Raw genomic sequence first — 20592 nt, forward strand, 5'->3', positions numbered from 1 at the left:
TTTGATCGAATGTCAAGGTCCAGTAATCTTCTTTTGATCGAGGCACAACTGCGCAAGTGCATGGACGTCAGTGAGTGAGACTGGTGGGAAGAGTTTAAAAAGAAGGCAGCTTTATAGAGTGTGTGCCAGAGTTGAGAGAGACAGAGTAGGAAGCCTTTGGCTCAACAGGGCTTTGGCGATAATGGGTCGAGGCGAGGTAAGTTACTTGTGAAGTATAGGAAGTATGTCTGTGAGACTGCTGTTCTGTACTGGGTGTCGGATGTGGGATGACCGAGAGACTCCCAGCCTCCCGGATGGCCACATCTGCACCAAGTGCATTGAGCTGCAGCTCCTTAGGGACTACATCAGGGAACTGAAGATGCAGCTCGAGGATCTTCGTCTGGTTAGGAAAAGTGAGGAGGTGATAAAGCGGAGTTATAGGCAAGTAGTCACACCGGAGCCTCGGAAGACAGGTAGGTGGGTAACAGTCAGGAGAGGGAAGGGCACAAGTCAGATACTAGAGAGTACCCTGTGGCTGTTCCCTTTAATAATAAGTACTCCTGTTTGAGTACTGTTGGGGGGTGGGGGAAATGGCCTACCTGGGGGAAGCAACAGTGGTCGCGCCTCTGGCAAAGAGTCTGGCCCCATGGCTCAAAAGGGTAGGGAAAGGAAAAGGATGGCAACAGTGATAGGGGACTCTATAGTTAGGGGGTCAGACAGACGATTCTGTGGGTGCAGGAAAGAAACGTGAATGGTAGTTTGCCTTCCAGTTGCCAGGGTCCGGGGTGTTTCCAATCATGTCCACGATATTCTGAAGTGGGACGGTGAACAGCCAGAGGTCATGGTACATATTGGTACCAACAACATAGGTAGGAAAAGGGAACGGGTCCTGAAAGCAGACTACAAGGAGTTAGGAAGGAAGTTGAGAAGCAGGACCTCAAAGGTAGTCATCTCTGGATTACTGCCTGTGCCACGTGACAATGAGTATAGGAATAGAATGAGGTGGAGGATAAATGCGTGGCTGAGGGATTGGAGCAGGGGGCAGGGATTCAGATTTCTGGATCATTGGGACCTCTTCTGGGGTAGGTGTGACCTGTACCAAAAGGATGGGTTGCACTTGAATCTGAGGGGGACCAATATCCTGGCAGGGAGGTTTGCTAAGGCTATTGGGGAGGGTTTAAACCAGAATTGCTGGGGGGTGGGAACCGAACTGAGAGTTGGAGGCAGGGGTGGTTGGCTCACAAATAGAGAAAGCTTGGAGACAGTGCAAGAAGGAGGATAGGCAGGTGATAGAGAAGGGACGCACTCAGACTGATGGTTTGAGATGTGTCCATTTTAATGCAAGGAGTGTTGTGAACGAAGTGGATGAGCTTAGAGCGTGGATCAGTACTTGGAGATATGATGTTGTGGCCATTACAGAGACTTGGATGGCTCAGGGACAGGAATGCTTACTTCGAGTGCCAGGCTTTAGATGTTTCAGAAAGGACAGGGAGGGAGGCAAAAGAGGTGGGGGCATGGCACTGTTGATCAGAGATAGTGTCACAGCTGCAGAAAAGGAGGAAGTCATGGAGGGATTGTCTACTGAGTCTCTGTGGGTGGAAGTTAGGAACAGGAAGGGATCAATGACTCTACTGGGTGTTTTTTATAGACCACCCAATAGTAACAGGGACATCAAGGAGCAGATAGGGGGACAGATTCCGGAACAATGCAATAATAACAGGGTTATTGTGGTGGGAGGTTTTAATTTTCTAAATATTGATTGGCATCTCCCAAGAGCAAGGGTTTTAGATGGGGTAGAGTTTGTTAGATGTGTTCATGAAGGTTTCCTGACACAATATGTACATAAGCTTACAAGAGGAGAGGCTGTACTTGATCAGTTATTGGGAAATGAACCTGGTCAGGTGTCAGGTCTCTCAGTGGGAGGGCATTTTGGAGAGAGTGATTACAATTCTATCTCCTTTACCATAGCATTTGAGAGGGATAGGAACAGACAAGTTAAGAAAGTGCTTAATTGGAGTAAGGGGTCATATGAGGCTAATAGGCAGGAACTTGCAAGCATAAATTGGAAACAGATGTTCTCAGGGAAATGTATGGAAGAAATGTGGCAAATGTTCAGGGGATATTTGCATGGGGTTTTGCATAGATACTTTCCAGTAAGACAGGGAAAGGATGGTAGGGTACAGGAACATGGTGTACAAAGGCTGTTGAAAATATAGTCAAGAAGAAAACAAATTACTTCTTAAATTACTCCACTATTTAAGAAGGGTGGGAGGCAGCAGAAAGAAAACTATAGACCTGTTAGCCTGACATCAGTGGTTGGGACATTGTTGGAATCAATTGTTAGGGATGAGATTATGGAGTACCTGAAGGCACATGAAAAGATAGGCCAAAGCCAGCATGGTTTCCTGAAATGAAAATCCTGTCTGACAAACCCACTGCAACTCTTTGAGGAAATTACAAGCAGGATAGACAAAGGAGATGCAGTAGACGTGGGTGTATTTGGATTTTCAGAAGGCCTTTGACAAGGTGCTGCACATGAGGCTGCTTCGAAAGATCCTATTCTGGCTTCAAACACAAGGAAATCTGCAGATGCTGGAAATTCAAGCAACACACACACAAAAAGTGCTGGTGAATTCCAGCATCTGCAGATTTCCTCGTGTTTGCCAGATTTTTTTTAACCATATGCACCAATACTGAAGGCAGGTTTTTAGAATTTTTTAAAAGCTGTTCTCAATGACGCAACAGTACCATCGCTCTTGTCACAGTCTGAGACCGGTGGACTTGTTCAACAGTTAACACTAGTACCAGCGTTAGCACAGGACCACCATCCTTGCCACAGTCAGCAGCTAACGTTAAGAGGCAGAGAGCATGACCTTGGGATTCCCGACCACAGAGGCCTCCGAACAGCCAAGTCGGGCTGCCATTAATGTTAACGTTACCGCTACTGAGGATCCTTACAGCACTGATCCTGCTTGCTGGGGAAAGGAAACGTTGGATGATTCAGTCCGAGCATATTGGGCTAAGAAAGGGCTGGAGTCCTGCCAGAGTGAGGATGTGGATGTCAAAGCTTCGGAACAGGTATACAAACAGCAGAGACGTTTTTTCCTCCAAATTGCACTTCAAATGCAAGCTCGTAAATGGTGAGTACATATCAAGGCAATGACTCTTATATTCCCCTTCCACTGGCATTGCATTCTTCAGCACTTTGAAAGTGCAAGTGTTGCATTGCAAGCTGTAAATCTAGACCTGTATAATTCTGTGGACTTGGTGAGATCACTACAGGGATACATAGCAAGCTTGCGTGATCTATTTGATACTTTTGAGACCCAGGCTAAAACTATGTCTCCGACAGTCTCACAAGTGTACATAGAAGACACCCAATGAAAAAGAAAACGTAAAGCCTTTCTGGGTGAATCCACAACACCTGGATTGTCAGCCAGAGAAAATTTTTCAGCTACTGTTTTTTTTGGTCGTGATGGATAGATTACTTGAAGAAATTGATTGCAGATTTGCATCATATAATAACCTTAACAACACATTTGGCATCCTAAACAATATCCCTTCTCTCTAGGGTTGCCAACTGTCCCGTATTTGTTGGGACATCCCGGATATTGGGCTAAATTGGTTTGTCCCATACTGGACCGCCCTTGTCCCGTATTTCCCCCGCTAAGGTAGAGTGTTCCTATGAAACCTTTCATGCTGAAATGGAGTAAAGCGAAGAAGCAATTACCAACAATTTATATGGGGAAAAATTTTTGAGCATTCCCAGACCCAAGAAATTACCTACCAAATCATACCAAATAACACATAAAACCTAAAATAACAGTAAAAGTCTAGTAAAAGCAGGAATGATATGATAAGTACACAGACTATATAAAATAGAAATAACGTATGTACAGTGCAGTCAGGAAGATTAAGCCAAAACCGATGTGTGGGGGAAAAAATAGGCACGTAGGCGCATGTGCAGGTCACATATACACACATCACGCATGCACACACAGGTGCCCGCACAAGGCTTCATGGTCATGGTAGTCTTTCACAAGTGTCCCGTATTTGACTGCTACTTTTGTCCCTTATTTGGGAGTGAGAAAGTTGGCAACCCTACTTCTCTCTCTGTACAAGATCTGTGCAAGAGAGCATCTGATCTCCAAAGCAGATATTCAGCTGACCTGCAGTTAGACTTTGTGGAGGAGATTGTCCATTTTAGGGAATTTGTAAGTGACAAAGATATTTCATCTGCAACAGAGCTTTTATGCTTCCTTAGAGAAAAAAACTTGCAGGTTCGGCAAGGAGTAGAAGGGCCAAGATGGCCTGTTTCCATGCTGTAATTGTTATATGGTTATATGGTCATCTTCCCAAATGTAAGCATTACTTTGAGGCTTTACCTGACCCTCCCTGTCACAAGTGCTAGTGGTGAGCGATCTTTCGCCAAGCTCAAGCTAGTGAAGAATAGGCTCAGGTCCACAATGGGACAGGACAGGCTGAATCAACTTACTCTGATGTCACTTGAAAGTGATCTTGTTCAGAAACTGAATTTTAATGATCTGATCAAAGACTTTGCTGCGAAGAAATCCAGAAGAACTAGGCTTTAATTTTGAAAAACAAGCATCCGACTTTGTAAATATTTAGGCTTGTGTGTCAGTGCTGTTCCTGTTTTTGTGGCAATAGGTTAATAGTTCACAAACCTAGTTAGTAATAAGTGGTCTTTACTCCGCAAGCCACACAGCACAGCAATAGGTTAGTTTGTGCTAGATCTCATTTTTCAAAATGATTGTTAGTTTCCTGGTTTGCCATAGTGCCATCTTTCTTGGCCTTTTTGTCTCTCATTTCCATTTTACTTTCTCAGAACACACGGTTGAGAAAAAATGCCTAGATAAAAATGCTTTGGCACTGTTTGAGAAATAAGGCCTATGGAATGTGCAGCAATAGCTAAATGAAGATTTAAGATTGGTTACATCATACTTCGTCTCCCTCATAACTTTACTAAGCCAACTAAGCCTAGGTCAATTTTTGAGTGCTTTAGATGCTGTCCTTCAAACTAAGAACCTGCGTTACTTTCTGTCCTCCCTTTTAAGGCCTGTGAGCTTATAGCCCACATATTGTACTAAACCAATGTCTTGGTCCACAGCTTCGATATTTAGACCAGTAAGACCTTTGCTCTTGTTGCCTTTTTTTGTTTGATACAGCAGCATTTTACGGTGTTGGGAGGGGCCCATCAGGGCCTCCAGCCCAGGGGCCCTGACCCCACTAAATCCGGCCCTGCCCGTGACATTAAAGACACACCTTCACGATCCACTCAACTGCATCAGGAATTGCTTTCTCAATATACACATAATGTGAACTGCTCTTCTCCCGCAATGCCTTAATTGTAAATAATTCAGGGACTGTTCACGTGCTCACCAAACTACGTCTTTTTAAAGAACGAGCGATCAATGATACTGATCCCGCTGGAAGATGACATCCTTTTTCAGCTTACAGGTCACTGGGAACACCAGGGACAGAAGACCACCAGATACATCACTAAGAATCCATTACTCTTTCCAATGGAGTTTAACACAGTACCTCTGGGTGTCCTGCTGCAGGTTTCATCTGCACCCCACCAGCTGAAGCAGTCTGACCACGGCAGAGGGGATTGGAAGGAGGCAAACAGGTAGAACAGGCTGTAGCCGATGATGCAGTTGTAGGTAATGTCAATAATTGTACTGAAGAGGACCATCGTAATCCCCACACCTTCAAATGCAACAAAGACGAGTTTCAAAACAGTTTAATTGGAAAGAGAAAGCTTTCATATAGATTCAGCTGATCAGAAAAACGCATTGCATTCAAAACCACAAAATACTCTGCAGATGCTGGGGTCAAAGCAACACTCACAGCACGCTGGAGGAACTCAGTAGGTCGGGCAGCATCCGTGGAAATGATCAGTCAACGTTTCGGGCCGGAACCCTTCATCAGGACTGAAGAGGGAAGGGGCAGAGGCCCTATAAAGGAGATGGGGGGAGGGTGGGAAGGAGAAGGCTGGTAGGTGCCAGATGAAAAACCAGTGAGGGGAAAGATAAAGGGGTGGGGGAGGGGAAGCAGAGAGGGGATAGGCAGGAAAGGTGACGAAGGAATTGGGGCCCATTACCTCCCTCATGGTTCCGCCTCCTTCTACTATCCACTCTGCTTTCCCCTATTTCTTCTTTACCTTTCCTGCCTATCCCTTCCCCCACCCCTTTATCTTTCCCCTTACTGGTTTTTCACCTGGAACCTACCAGTCTTCTCCTTCCCATCCTCCCCCCGCCTTCCTTATAGGGCCTCTTCCCCTTCCCTCTTCAGTCCTGACAAAGGGTTCCAGCCCAAAACGTTGTCTGATCATTTCCACAGATGCTGACCACCGTGCTGAGTTCCTCCAGCGTGTTGTGAGTGTTGCATCACATTCAAATACACTCTTAGGCATAATTATGTTTTAGTTTATATTTTAATTAGATTCTAGAATTATTTGACAGATTAGGAAAACAACATTTCTGTTGGCAAGGCTGAGCTTAAGATTTTGTGTATAGTATGAATCAGAATGTCACATATCTCAGCAAAATGATCTGTTTCTTCAGGTTTTACAGACATCCTGGATTAGTCAGGTATACAACTGCTGCACCATCCTGTGTAGAGCATCTGCTGCAAGTGAAAACTGTAGAAATTAAATAAACTTGGTTTTTTTTGGAAACTATTGTTAATAATCAAATAGGGAGCCAAATATCAGATTTATTAACTACTTGGAAAGAGAAAATTAAATAATTTGACTTGCTGCAACTGTCTCTTCACAGTCTGTATATGTCTTTGTAAAATGTAAGACAGATCAGTTTGTAAACAAAACTTCTACAAGGTTCGTTAAAACTACATAGTGTGATTGGGCAAATGTTAGAGAGGGGTGTTGAGGCTTTGGCTCATCGAGGCTTCGGTGAGGAGAGGTGTGGGCTGTAGGAGGATATTTTTCACCCAGCTTATTTATTGTTTTCCTTCTTCAGATTTGCACAGTTAGACCAGTAGGGATGCCGGGCAGGATAGTGGAATGCTCCTCTTGTAGGATGTGGGAAGACAAGGAGACCTCCAGTGACCCTTATGACTATACCTGCAAGAAGTATAAACAGCTGAGCTTCTAAAGGATTGTGGTAAGGAGCTGGAGCTGGAAAAGGACATGGGGGACCAGGAGATCCGTGCGGTGTGTATAAATACGTGAGGGCATTTAGAAGTGTCGGGCTTCCTAACATGTATTAAGGTGGATAAGATTTACCCCAGGTTATTTATGGACGCAAGAGATGAGATTGCTGGGACCTTGATCAGTATCTTCATGTCTTCTCTAGGCACAGGCGATGTCCCAGAGGAGTGGCTTATGTTCCCTACTTAAATAGAGGTACAACAAGGGAAAATCCTGGGAACAATAGACCGGTGAGCTGTAGGGAAATTGCTGCAGAAAAATCTTATGGATAGGATATATGAGCATTTGGAAACTCACAGCCTAATTAGGGAGAGCCAGCATGGCTTTGTGCATGGCAGGTCATGTCTTACCAATTCGATTGAGTTTTTTGACAAGGTGATGAGAGAGATTGATGAAGGTAGAGCAGTGGATTGTTGTCTACATGGATTTTAGTAAGGTGTTTGACAAAGTCCCTCATGTGAGGCTAACCCAGAAGATTAAGATGCACATGGTCTGGGGCAAATCAGCTGTTTGGATTCAGAACTGGCTTGGGTTTAGAAGACAGAGAATAGTGGTCAAAGGGAATTTTTGAGCTGGAGCTCTGTAATTGTTCCACAAGATTCTTTGCTGAGATCTTTTCAATTTGTGATATATATAAATGACCTGGATGAAACTGTAGATGGGTATGTTAGTGAGTTTGCAGATGACACTAAGATTCATGGAATTGTGGATAATTTAGAAAGACTGGCAAAGAATACATCACGATATAGATCAGTTGCAGATATGGACAGAGAAGTGGCAGGTTCTGTTAAGACCCTTAACAGTGGTTCTGAGCACAGAGATCCAATTTCATAGTTCCGTGTAAGTGGCGACACAGGTCAATACTGTAGGCTAAGAAGGCTTATGGGATGCTTGCTTTTATTAGTTGACGCATTGAGTTCAAAGGTCAGGAAGTTATGTTGCAATTTTATAGAACTCTGTTTAGTCCACATCTGGAGTATTGCATACGGTTCTGGTTGCCCCACTATGAGAAGGATGTTGAGGCTTTGGAAAGGATGCAGAAAAGGTTTACAACATGCTGCCAGGTTTAGAGGGCATGTGTTATCATGAGAGGCTGGATAAAGTTGGGTTGTTTTTTCTGGAGTGTTGGAGGCTGAGGGGAGATCTGATAGAAGTTTATAAGATTATGAGAGGCATAGACAGGCAGTATCTGTTTCCCAAGGTAGGAGTATCCAGAGGGCATGCGTTGAATGTAAGAGGGGGTAGATTCAAAGGGGATGGGAGGGGTAAGTGTTTCACTCAGAAAGTGGTGATGCCTGGAATGCGCTGCCTGGTCTGGTGGTAGCGGCAAATACATTAGAGGCTTTTAAAAGACATTTAGATAGGCACATGGATGTGAGGAAGATAGTGGGATATGGACATTGTGTAGGTAGGAGGGAGTAGTTTTGTTTTATTTTTTATTACTTTTTAGCTGATTCATCACAACATTGTGGAGCAAAGGGTCTGTTCTTGTTCTATGTTCTAACTCCAGAACATTCGGGAGGATGAGGGGTTGATAGACAGGAAATACAGAGAGGTAGTTACACCCAAGGTGCAGGACAAAGGTAAATGGGTGACCACCAGGATGGGGAAAGGTGATATGCAGTCAGTGCACAGTACACCTGTGGCTATTCCATGGACAACAGGTATACTGCTTTGGATACCGTTGGGGGTCGGGGAGGTAACCTAGCAGAGGAAAGCCACAGCAGTCAGGTCTCTGGCACTGAGTCTGCCTCTGTGGCTCAGTAGAGAAAGGGTGCAGAAAGACAAGGTGTAGTGACAGGGGATGTAATGGTTAGAGGAATAGAAAGGAGGTTCTTTGGATGAGAATGAAATTCTTGGGTAATATGTTGTCTCTCGGGTGCTGGGGTCAGTGACATTTCGAATCGAGTCCACAGCATTCTTAAGTGGGAGGGAGAGCAGCCAGAACTTGTGGTCGGCATTGGTTCCAATGACACTGGTAGGAGGGTGACAAGGTCCTACAAAGCGATTTCAGGGAGTTAGGTGCTAAGTTAAAGGACGGGACCTCCAGGGCTATGACCTCAGGGTTGCTACTCCAACCACTTGCTAGTGAGGTCAGAAATAAGAAGATCAGACAATTTAACTCATGGTGCAGGAAGGAGAACTTCAGATTTTTGAATCATTGGGCTCTCTGCCAGGGAAGGTGGAACTTGTACAGAAGGGGTGGGTTGCACTTGAACTGAAGGGGGACTAATATCCTGGTAGGAAGATTTGCTAGTGGTACACTGGGAGGGTTTAAGCTGGAGTTGCAGGGGATGGGAATCAGAGTAACAGAACAGATAGTGGAGAGATTGGGGAGAAAGATGTTGTTAAGCCTACGTACAAAGTCAGGATCAAAAGGTTGAGCATGCCAGGACTAATGTTCTGAGCTGCGTGCATTTCATTGCAAGGAGTATTGTAGGAAAGGTGGATGAGTTTAGGGCATGGATTAGCATATGCGATTATAACATTGCAGCCATTACTGAGACTTGGTTGCAGGAGGGGCAGGACTGGCAGCTCAATATTCCAGGGATGCGATGTTTTAGACATGATAGAGTGGGAGGGACTGGGGGGGCAGACAGGGAAAATGTCACAGTAATGCTCAGTTAGAACAGACTGGAGAGCTTGTCTCGTGAGGCTTTATGGGTAGAACCAAGGAATAAGAAAGGTATGACCATGTTAATGGATTAAATTATAGACCACCCAACAGTGCAAGGGATTTAGAGAAGCAAATTAGTTGGGATATTACAGACTGTTGCAAGAAACATCAGGTTGTGAAAGCAGGTGATTTTAACTTTCGACATATTGATTGGGACTCCCATACTCGAAAAGAGCTGGATGTGAAAGAGTTGGTCGAATGTGCTCAGTAAAGTTTCCTTAATCAGTACATAGAAGCCCCAACTAGAGAGAGTGGATACCAGAACTCCTTTTAGGGAATGAGACTGAAGTTTGTGTAGGGGAACGCTTTGCATCTGATGATCATAATGCCATTAATTTTAAAGTAATTATGGAGAAGGATAGGTCTTGTTCTTGGGCTGAGATTCTAAATTGTAAGAAGGCCAATTTTGATGGTATCAGAGAGGATCTGGCAAGTGTGGATTAGGTCAGGCTGTTTTCCGGCAAGGGTGTACTTGGTAAGTGAAATTTTGAGAGTAGAGTCTGTTTGTTCCTGTCAGAACAAAAGGCAAAGGTAACAGGTTTAGGAAACCTTAGTTTCTGAAAGATGTTGTGGACCTGGTTAAGAAAAAGGAGGTGCATAGCAGGGAGAAACAAATGCGATGCTTGATAAATATATAAGAAATGTAAGAGAACACTATCGAAGAAAATCAGGAGGACTTAAATAAAGTATGAGGTTGCTCTCCAGACAAGGTGAAGGAGAATTCTAAGGGTTTCTAAAAGACAAAAGGATAACGGGACAAAATTGGTCCTCTGGAAGATCAGAATGGCAATCTATACATGGAGCTGAAGGAGATGGGGGAGATCTTAAACGGATTTTTTGCATCTGTATTACTCAGGAAATGGACACAGGGTCTTTCAAAGTGAGGCAAAGTAGTACTAACGTCATGGACCCTATACAGATTATAGTGGAGGAGGTGTTTGCTGTATTGAGGTTAAATTAGGGTGGGTAAATCCCCAGGGCCTGACTAAATATTCCCTCAGATGCTTTGGAAGACAAATGCAGAAATTGCAGGGTCCCTAGTAGAGATATTTAAAACATAGTTAACCATGGGTGAGGTGTGGAAGATTGGAGGATAGCTAATGTTGTTCCACTGTTTAAGGAAGTCTCTAAATATAAGACAAGAAATTATAGGCTGATTGATCTTAACATTAGTTAGTGGAAAAGGTATTGTCAGATATTCTAAGGGATCAGATATATAAGTATTTGGACAGACAGTTTCTGATGAAGGATAGTCATCATGGTTTTGTGTGTGGTAGGTCGTGTCTCACCATTCTTATAGTTTTTGAGACATTTACTAGGAAAGTGGCTGAAGGCAAGACAGTGGATGTTGTCTACATGGACTTTGGCAAGGCCTCTGAACCAAATCCGTATGGGAGGATGGTCAAGAAAGTTTGGTTGCCTAGCATTCAAGACGTAGTAGTAAATTGGATTATAATTAGCTTTGTAGGTGAAGCCAGAGAGTGGGAGTAGATGTTTATCTCTCTGACTGGAGGCCTGTGACTAGTGGAATCTCACAGGGATCAGTACTGTCCACTGTTGTCTATCATTTATATCAACTAACTGGATGATGATGTGATAAACTGGATCAGTAAATTTGTGCATAAGACCAAGATTAGGGGTGTAGTGGACAGTGAAGGAGCCGATCAAAGCTTGCAGCAGGTTCTGGGCCAACTGGAAGAATGGGCTAAAAATTGCAGATGGAATTTAATGCAGACATGTGTGAGGTGTTGCATTTTGGGAGGACCAACCAGGGTAGGTTTTACAAGGTGAGCGGCAGGGCACTGAGGAGTGCAGCAGAACAGAGGGACTGGGAATACAGATCCATAATTCCTGAAAGTGGCATCACAGGTAGATGGGGTCATAGAGAAAGTTCTTGGAACATTTTCTATGAAGGTTCTTAGTCATCCAGGTCATTGTAAATCAAGCTGAAGCAAATCAAGGCAACTGGACTTGCTGTGTTGTCTGGAAGATGTTATGGCACTCATCAGAGAGGCTTCTTCAGTTCTGATCCATAGTAGGTAGTTCTCCAGATTATAAACTCTGTGAGTTGTTTAAAGGTACAGCAATCACTTGAGAGTCGCTAAGAGTTGTAGAGGTGATGAAAGGGTCATTAGTCTGATCTTTGCATGAATGGAGGTGTGAACTGTTGTGGAGACACCGGGGTAGAGATGTTAGGACTGCACTGTAAGTAACGAGTAGGAATAACAAAGTTAAAACTACTGACCCTCGCATTGCCTCTACGACTCTTAATGACCCTCATGTGGTTGCTATACCTTTAAACAACTCACAGGGTTTGTAAGTCAGAAAACTTACTACTACTTGATACTTTTGGAATATTGGTTTTCATAAATCAATATATTAAGTACGGGAGTTGGGTTGTTATCTTGAAAATTTCTAAAACGTTAGTGAGGCCTAATTTGGACTATTATATGCAGTTTTTGTCACCTACCTAGGGAAACTTGTAAACAAGATTGAAAGAGTGCAGAGAAAATGTACAAAGAGATTACTGGGACTTGAGGACCTATGTTATAGGGAAAGTTTGAATAGGTTAGCACCTATTCTCTAGAACAGGGAATATTGAGGGGAGGTTTGATAGAAGTATACTAAATTATGAGGGATATAGACAGGGTAAATGCAAGCAGGCTTTTTCACTGAGGTTGGGTGAGACTATGACTAAAGGTTATAGGTTAAGGGTGAAAGCTTAAATGTTTAAGTGGAACATTGGGGGAGCTTCCTCAGTCAGAGGGAGGTGAAAGTGTGAACGGGCTGCCAGTGCAAGTGATGGACACGGGTTTTGATTTCAACATTTAGGAGATATTTGGATACGTGTACTGATGGGAGGGTATGGAAGTGTATGGTTCATGGAGGGTATGGAAGTGTATGGAAGTGTATCAGGTTGATGGGACTAGGGAGACTAATGGTTCAGCATGGACTAGATGGGCCAAAGGGCCTGTTCTGCACTGTAGTGTTCTATGACACTACAACTCTATTCTAGGTTGTTAGGAATTCATTATCAAATGACGAGAGACATAGAGCTGTATAACATGGAAACAGGTAACTTGACCAAACTTGTCTATGCTATCCAAGATTTATTTCTGAGCTAGTCTCATTTGCCTGTGTTTGCCCATATCGCTCTAGACCATTTCTATCCATGTATCTATCCAAATGTCTTGTAGCTGTACAAACCTCTACTGCTTCTTCTGGCACCCCATTCCATATACCCTCCTGCATCTGTGTCAAAAACCTGCCTCTCACATTACTTTTTAATCTTTCTCTCTCTCCTTAAATCTAGCCCTCTAGTTTTAGACTCAACTATACTGAAAAAAAACCATTATGACCGATCACCTCATCTGCAACCCACAATTTTACATACCTATATAAAGTCACCCCTCAGCCTGCTTTGTATTAGGGATAAAGTCCCAGCACCCAACTCAAGCCTACCAAAGCCTGAAACACCCTTGTGAATCTTTTCTGCACCCTTTCCAGCTTAATGACAATTGGGCTTTCTGTAGCTGGACATCCAGAATGCACGCAATGCTCCTGATGTGGTCTCACCAACAACGTGAATATTGTACCATGACATTCCAGCTTCTGTGCTCAGCACCCTGATCAGAATCAAATCATCAAATCAAGTTTTATTACCATTTAACCATACATAGATACAACTGAATGAGACAGTGTTCCTCTGGGGCCAAGGTGTAAAACCTTCACATTAGCAAGCAAACATTCAAAATAGTGAGTAACATAATTCAAAATAGTGAACAGACATGTTCACTTGAAAAAAAAACATAAATAACCCAAGACCCTGAGCGACAATGTCCAGCAATTGATGATACAGTCTCTCAGCAGCACACAGATGTACGCAATGCAGCCTATAATTCCACCACTCAAATGTGGGAGGGCAGCACTGAAGGGCGAGGCCAGGCACCAGCCGAGCTCAACCACGCTGTAGTGCTTCCGCGTCTCTCACCTGGTCTGCAGCGGCAGGCAAGCCCGAGGCTGAGGCCTGGTTCTTGCTACAACTGAGGCTTCCATGTTGTCTGCCCCTTCCACCGGACAAGGGTAACAGGGCCCTCTGCAACTTACATTATCACGATCCAACAGAGTTTTGTGATTGCAAGTGAAATGTCCAAGACAATCTCCTATGGTTATACTGAACCAACTTTGATGCTTCCGAGTAACGGGCAGCAAAACACTCTGCAGCCAGGTTGGCTCCTCTGGACCCAAACCAGCTCCTCTGACACATTGGCGGGCTCTACAATATCCTGACAGACTCTGCTGATATCCCAGCAGGCTCCTTCAACATCTCAGCCTGCTCTGCAGCGGACACCAATCCAGCCACTCCAATCAACGAGCAGCTCACTGGTGGAGCAGCCATGCAGTACCCGAAATTCTTGGAGTAGAATTGTTTTTGGATCATAAAAAAACAAATTTTACAAAGAAAGAAACACCTTTGGTTGGCTCCAAAGAGGCCGCAGCATTCACACACACTGCCATCTCACTGAAAGGATAAAGGATGAAGTAAATTAAACATTTTGTCTGCAATATTTAAATTTAAATTTTTAAATTGTATAACATTAATAAATCTGACTTTTGCATATCATCCACCCTTCCCCCGCCCCGCTTTCACATAGTACCAACATCACCCACTATTTCTCATTTACTTTACTGCTGAACTTATGTAAATGGAATAAACATCAACCTTGTAGCATTGGCACAACTTTCCACACTGCAACAGGTCCAAGGCTGGAAAATTGCCCTAAGGACGTTTCCAAGAAAAACATCGGCATCGCAATGAATAGCAGCATGAGTATATAGGGAATAAGAAAAGCTCCTGGAAAAAAAGGTAAAAGAAAAATGAAATAAACTGTATGATGTGCTCAAGGGAGTTTGAAATTGATGTCATATCATAAAACAATTGTTAAGCACAGAATTAAGCACTGAGACTATATCAAAGGAATGGGGAAAGTGAATTGACTCTGGATTTGAGTAAACGAGTTATGAAGGCCAGGCAGGTTGTTATTACACTGCATCATTTCCTGTATTCCACTTCCTTGAATAAGTGACATTCAAATAGGTCTGGGCATATCATCATGGTCATGTTGTTTACCAGGGACCAGTTGTGAGGTTTTGAGTTTGGTACTCGAGGTGAAAATACAAGTATAATCCCAAGTGAAACTCCTCTTTATTTGGTTCCTGGAAGTGGAAGAAACCAAAAGCATTAAGATGTTATGATAGCATCAAATCTATGACTTCCTTGAGTTATGTTTTTCATACCAAATTACATTGATTCTGCACTGGGTCTTGAGCCCGTGCTCCAGAACCATCAAAACTATCTCAGTCCAAGGCCTTCCCAGGAGTAAGACGCATACACCAGTAGAGGTCTACAGTCTGATGAGACTGGCCCTAGAATTCTCAATATTAAATTAGCAGTGCATCAGCTAATTCTCTCCAACTGCTTCTCTCAGTTGTTAAATCCATGAATGTTTTATTTAACACAAAAATGTACACAATGATAAAGATCGAGATATTACGTTACTGTCCATATCAATACTACTGGTCTATTCTAGGCTCTCCCCTGTTTGTAATCTACATATCACCTTAGACATAAGTCATGCAAAAACTCAAGCATTAGGACATGGAGGAACAGAAGGATCTTGGGGTCCGCGTCCATAGGTCCCTCAAAGTTGCTACACAAGTTGATAGGTGGTTAAAAATGTGTATGATGTGTTGACAAGCACCTTCTTTAGTTGAGTGATTGAGTTCAAGAGCCACAAGGTAACGTTACAGCTCTATAAAACTCTGGTTAGACCACACTTGGAGTACTGTGTTCAGTTCTGGTCACCTCATGATAGGAAAAATGTGCAAGTATTAGAGAGGGTGCAAAGAAGATTTACCAGGATGCTGCCTGGATTAGAGAACATTTCTTATGAGGAAGGTTGAGTGAACTAGGGCTTTTCTCTTTGAGCAAAGGAAGATGACAGTTGACTTAACAAAGGTGCATAAGATTATAAGAGACATAGACTTTGATGAGCCACCGCCTTTTTCCAAGGTGACAATGCTACCTTTTTAGTAATACTTCGAATGGACTTCTTATAATAGCAGGCATCAGAAAGAGGTTTACTGCATCCTTTTGCAAGGGTCAATAACGGGAACCATTGCTTTGTAGATTCTACATCTGTGGAACTTGGATGCGCTTGAATGCTGGAAATTTAGTCCAGAAGAAGAGTTTTATGTGTCACCAAGAGCATGCTTTCTAAGAGGCGATGCCTGCCTGTTGATAGAATTAAGGGCACCTGAGCATCTCCCATGTGCTGGGAAGGCATTTGGACTGGGGAAAAAAGAAGATCTGAATGCTATAGTTCATGTACAAACCAAGAAAGAGATTTAAATTAACAACAAGAACCATCAAGGTAGTATTCTTATGATGATTGCATGTTGACATGGTGGTCAAACTGATCAGAGTGTTGAATGGGTTAAAATGTGCTTGGGAGAAAGGGCCTTGGATTCATGGAGTATGCACACAGGACTGAGGCAGCTCAATCTGGGAAACACTTCATTCCTATCATGCAGGACAAGTGTTCTGATGAATTCAATATTTGTTCTATGGGTAAGATTTTATACTAAAGAATTTGAGCAAGGATTCAATTGAAGGAAATTTAAAGAGAAGTTACAGGATAACAAAGTAATGAAATTGTTAATGGTCAATAAAGAGTAGTAAGGAGTTTAAAAATACACATGGTACTAGTAGCAATAAACCGGGACAATATACAGTGCAGGGCAAAATGTGAGGTCCTTTCTGTGAATGAACTTGTTACTGGATAGACGAACTGGTGGTAGAAAAGGACAAAAGTTGATGTAAAGCTGTTGGAACAATATGGCCACAAGCTGATGAAAGAGGAGAGCTAGATACTGCAGGGGCCTCAACACTTTAGAAAATTAAGTTGGATGGGAGAGGATGGTGAATGGTGGTGAGGACAGGAGAAGAACCGATGTAATTCTGGTAATAAATTTCTGTTGTCAGAAATTCACTTGACTCAGAACTTCAGGGATTAGAATTAGTTTGTGTGGAGATGTGATCCACATTCTCTGATATCAAAAATTAACTTGTTTTCTCTCTTTCCCATTCCCAATGCAAGGTTTCAGATCTGAAAAGTTAAGTGTTTTTTCTTTCTCAGATGCTGTCCAAACTGTTGAGTGCTTTCAACATTCTCTGGTTTTGCTCTGGTTTGTTCCATGTTGAAGTCAGCAAAATGCTAGAATTCTTCATTAAGGAAGAGATTTAAAAAATTTAGAAAATCACTGCATGATTAGGCAAGGGGAAATTTGTTTTAAAGAAAGGGAAATTACAGGATCATGGAATCATAAACCCCTTCAGCCCAGCTAATTCAGGCTGACCAAGATCCCCATCTAAACTAGTCCTATTTGCTGGATTTTTCCCATATCTTTCTTAAGACTTCCTATCCATGTAGCTGTCCAACTAGCTTTCAAATATTGTTAACGTCACTGCCTCAATCCCTTCCTCTGGCAACACAGTCCATGTACTGACCAATGTGGTAGATAGAGTGGTGATGAAGGCCAGCATTCTGAAAAGTCTTCTTTATTACCCTGTCTACCTGTGACACAACTTTCAGGGAATCATGTACTCCTAGGTCCCATTATTCTACAACACTTCCTAGTGCCATACCATTCACCGTGTAAGTCTACTATTATTTCTCTTCCCTAAGTGCAACACCCTTGCACTTATCTGAATTAAACCCCATTTTCTATTCCTTGGACCATTTGGCTAAATAATTAAAACCCCCCCTGTAAATCCTGATAACGATCTTCACTCTCAATGACACCACCTATTTTAATGTAACCTCCAAATTTATTTATCATGTCTTGTATATTCTTTGATATATGTTCACTTTCCAGGGCCCAAGATAACTTCAGCTCTCTAGCACAGTAGCATGACATTTACAAAGGGTCAGAGACATTTGTGACAAAGTTAAACTTGTAACCAATAGTCCTTACTCAGCCTCCTGTTATGAATAAGTGAACTGTGAGGTCTTGTAGGCCCATGTTTAATCAACGTGAGACAATGGGGTTATGTTAATTGGCCTGCAAGAAACCAGACAACACTTGCTCAGTTATTTGCACCATTGTGACTGAGTTCAAGGAAGCATTCAGATTAGATGGAGTTTGTCACAGCACAACAAATACAGACGCAGGTATAAATGATCGATCAATAGTTGGAATATTTGTGTGCTCAGAGAGTCAATGATCACAGCATTAATTTTGGGTGTCTGAGATCTCAGTCCCCAGATATTTTTAGACCACCTGTGTGAATTACTTTGTTCCAACAAAGGGTTCTGAAAAAGATCACATGCAGATGAGGTCAACTGGTAGCAAAACGGTATAAACATTAGAAAGCATTGAGGATTGTTTGGAATGACAGAAAGGTGGGGTGACAAGAAAGAAGAACTAGAATTCATTCCTCAACCTTCAGTTTCTGCAACTTGTTCATCTACAACAAATTGGTATGATTTTTTAATTTGTAAGAACTGCACTTATGTTTGGCAATCCTTTGTAGTTGATAAATCTTTCGTAATTCACACTTTTTTTATAAATCAGGAATCTGCTGTGTGCTTTAAATGTGTGTTAAGAACTGCTAGTCTGAATTTAAATGTGTGTCCTTAAAACTAAAATAAACTATGTTTAAACTACTTCGTTAGCTGGTAGTAGGTATCTCCTCCTTGGTAGGAAGAGGGAACCCACCATTCAAATAATGGGTATTGGTAATGACACCTCAGAGCAGAAGTAGACAGGGAAGTAAACTAGTCTTCAAAGAGTAGGTTGATACAGTATAATCTCCTTATAGTGAGGGTGTCCAAAGATACTGTACTTAAATCAGGCATGTCTTAACATCTCCTTTTGAGTTTAGGCCTTTGTGGATGGTGAAGCCAATATCATCACAATTATCATCCAAGTCATTGGCATAGATGACAAAAAAGCAATGAGCCTAACATTGAGCCATGGGGAACACTAGTGGTCATGGGCCTCCAGTCAGAGAAACAGTCACCCTCTGTTTTCACCTATCAAGCCCATTCTGCATCTAATTAGCTGCATTGCTCTTTATGGACCTATGTAGTCTAACTTTCTATAGCAACTTACCATGCAGAACCTTATCAAGGTGCATATAGACCACATCTAATGTCCTACCTTCATAACAGCTTTGTTCAAAAAACTGAAACAAATTCTTTTCTGTTTTATAAATTTACTTGGAAGGCACAGGAGACTGCAGCTGCTGGAATCTAGATCAAAATGAAATGCTGTCAGAACTCTTTGGGTCAGATGGCGTAGCTGATCTTTCTGATTGAGGGACTACATTTGGCTTATTAGGGTTGCATTTAGTTGATAGTAAGGGAGGAGCCAATGGACAAAATGCATTTTAAATTCCAGAATAATTGTAGTCAATTGATATTTTCTTAAGGGGAATGAAACACAAAAGTAATAAAACTATGCTACAATATACAGGGGTTTGATGGCTTCACTCCTGGAGGAATACAGGGAGATTTGGTCCCCTGATTTAAGAAGGAATATATTTGACTGACTGCCAGTGCAGGGAGAGTTTAGTATTTTTTATTCCTGTTAAGACTATTGTCTTTGAGGAAAGACAGAAGAGATTAAGCACACTCTCTGGAAATTAGGAAGATGATAGGTAACCTTCAAAACCATTGAGATTCTGACCACTTGGAGTAAAGCTGTCTCTCCTTTCTGATGAGTAAGGAACTGGAGGATATTGTCTCAAGATATCAGGATAAGAGTGTGATGAGGAAGAATTTCTTCTTTTAGATAGTTGTGAAACTTTGGACTTCTCAGCATCAAAGAGCTGTTGGCATTGCGTCACTGAACTAAGGCAGATTTCTTTCAATTACAAGAGAGTCAAAGATCATGAGAATTGGCAGAAAAGGGGAATCAGTGCAATTTCTAAATCATCTAAGTCCGAACAGGATTAAAGGGCCTTTGGCAACACACACAAAATGCTGGAGAAACTCAGCAGGTCAGGCAGCATCTATGGAAAGGACTAAACAGCCAGAATTTCAGGCTGAGATCCTTCACCAGGACCTTTGCCCTTGTATTCTTAGATCCTTCACAGCAAGTCCTGAGATTTGTCTGTCTCCCACCACCAGCTCCAGCAAAGATTCACCAGGAACCGCCTCAATTAGAAAGGCTTAGATATGGGGAGTATTGGACTTGCTTTCTCTGCAGCAAAGTAGGCTAATGGATGACCTAATAGTAGTGTATAAAATAAGCAGATGCATTATTAGAGTAGGTCAAAATCCTTCTCACATCATAGGGATATCGAAAACAAGAAGGCATAGTTTTAAGGAGAAAGGTGGAGTTTTAAACAGAACATGAGGGATGAGGTTTTCTTTGTATAGATTGTAGTTGATATCTGGAACTGAAGAGTTGGAGGAATCAGATTATTAGCTTAAGAGGTTTTTAGACAGAAAAAGATGTCATAGAATTATACAGTCCTAATGCAAGCAATTGCTATTAAAATAGGTAGTTAAATGTGTTGGCATGTACATGGTGGGCCAAAGGACCCATTTTTATGCTGTGTAAGTCTATGACTGCAACACTGATAAGCCTCTGTCTCCATCCCCCTTCCTGGCAACTAAGCAGGATTGCTTACAAATCTATTATCCCATAGAAGCTTGAAGTATGATTTGATCCA

General features: G+C 42.4%; 1 protein-coding gene across 1 annotated transcript in view; it reads right to left on the reverse strand.

The window, feature by feature from the left end:
- Positions 1-20592, reverse strand: part of LOC134352897 (sodium- and chloride-dependent neutral and basic amino acid transporter B(0+)-like) — a 107036-nt gene that overhangs the window by 53766 nt on the left and 32678 nt on the right. Inside the window, exons 3-4 of the mRNA XM_063060483.1 lie at positions 14572-14703; positions 5542-5709 (exon numbers count right to left, since the gene is read on the reverse strand). Coding sequence (XP_062916553.1) covers positions 5542-5709; positions 14572-14703 — 300 coding nt within the window. The remainder of the gene's footprint in view (positions 1-5541; positions 5710-14571; positions 14704-20592) is intronic.

Source organism: Mobula hypostoma, chromosome 10 (genome assembly GCF_963921235.1).
Source record: "Mobula hypostoma chromosome 10, sMobHyp1.1, whole genome shotgun sequence".
NCBI classification, from domain to species: domain Eukaryota; kingdom Metazoa; phylum Chordata; class Chondrichthyes; order Myliobatiformes; family Myliobatidae; genus Mobula; species Mobula hypostoma.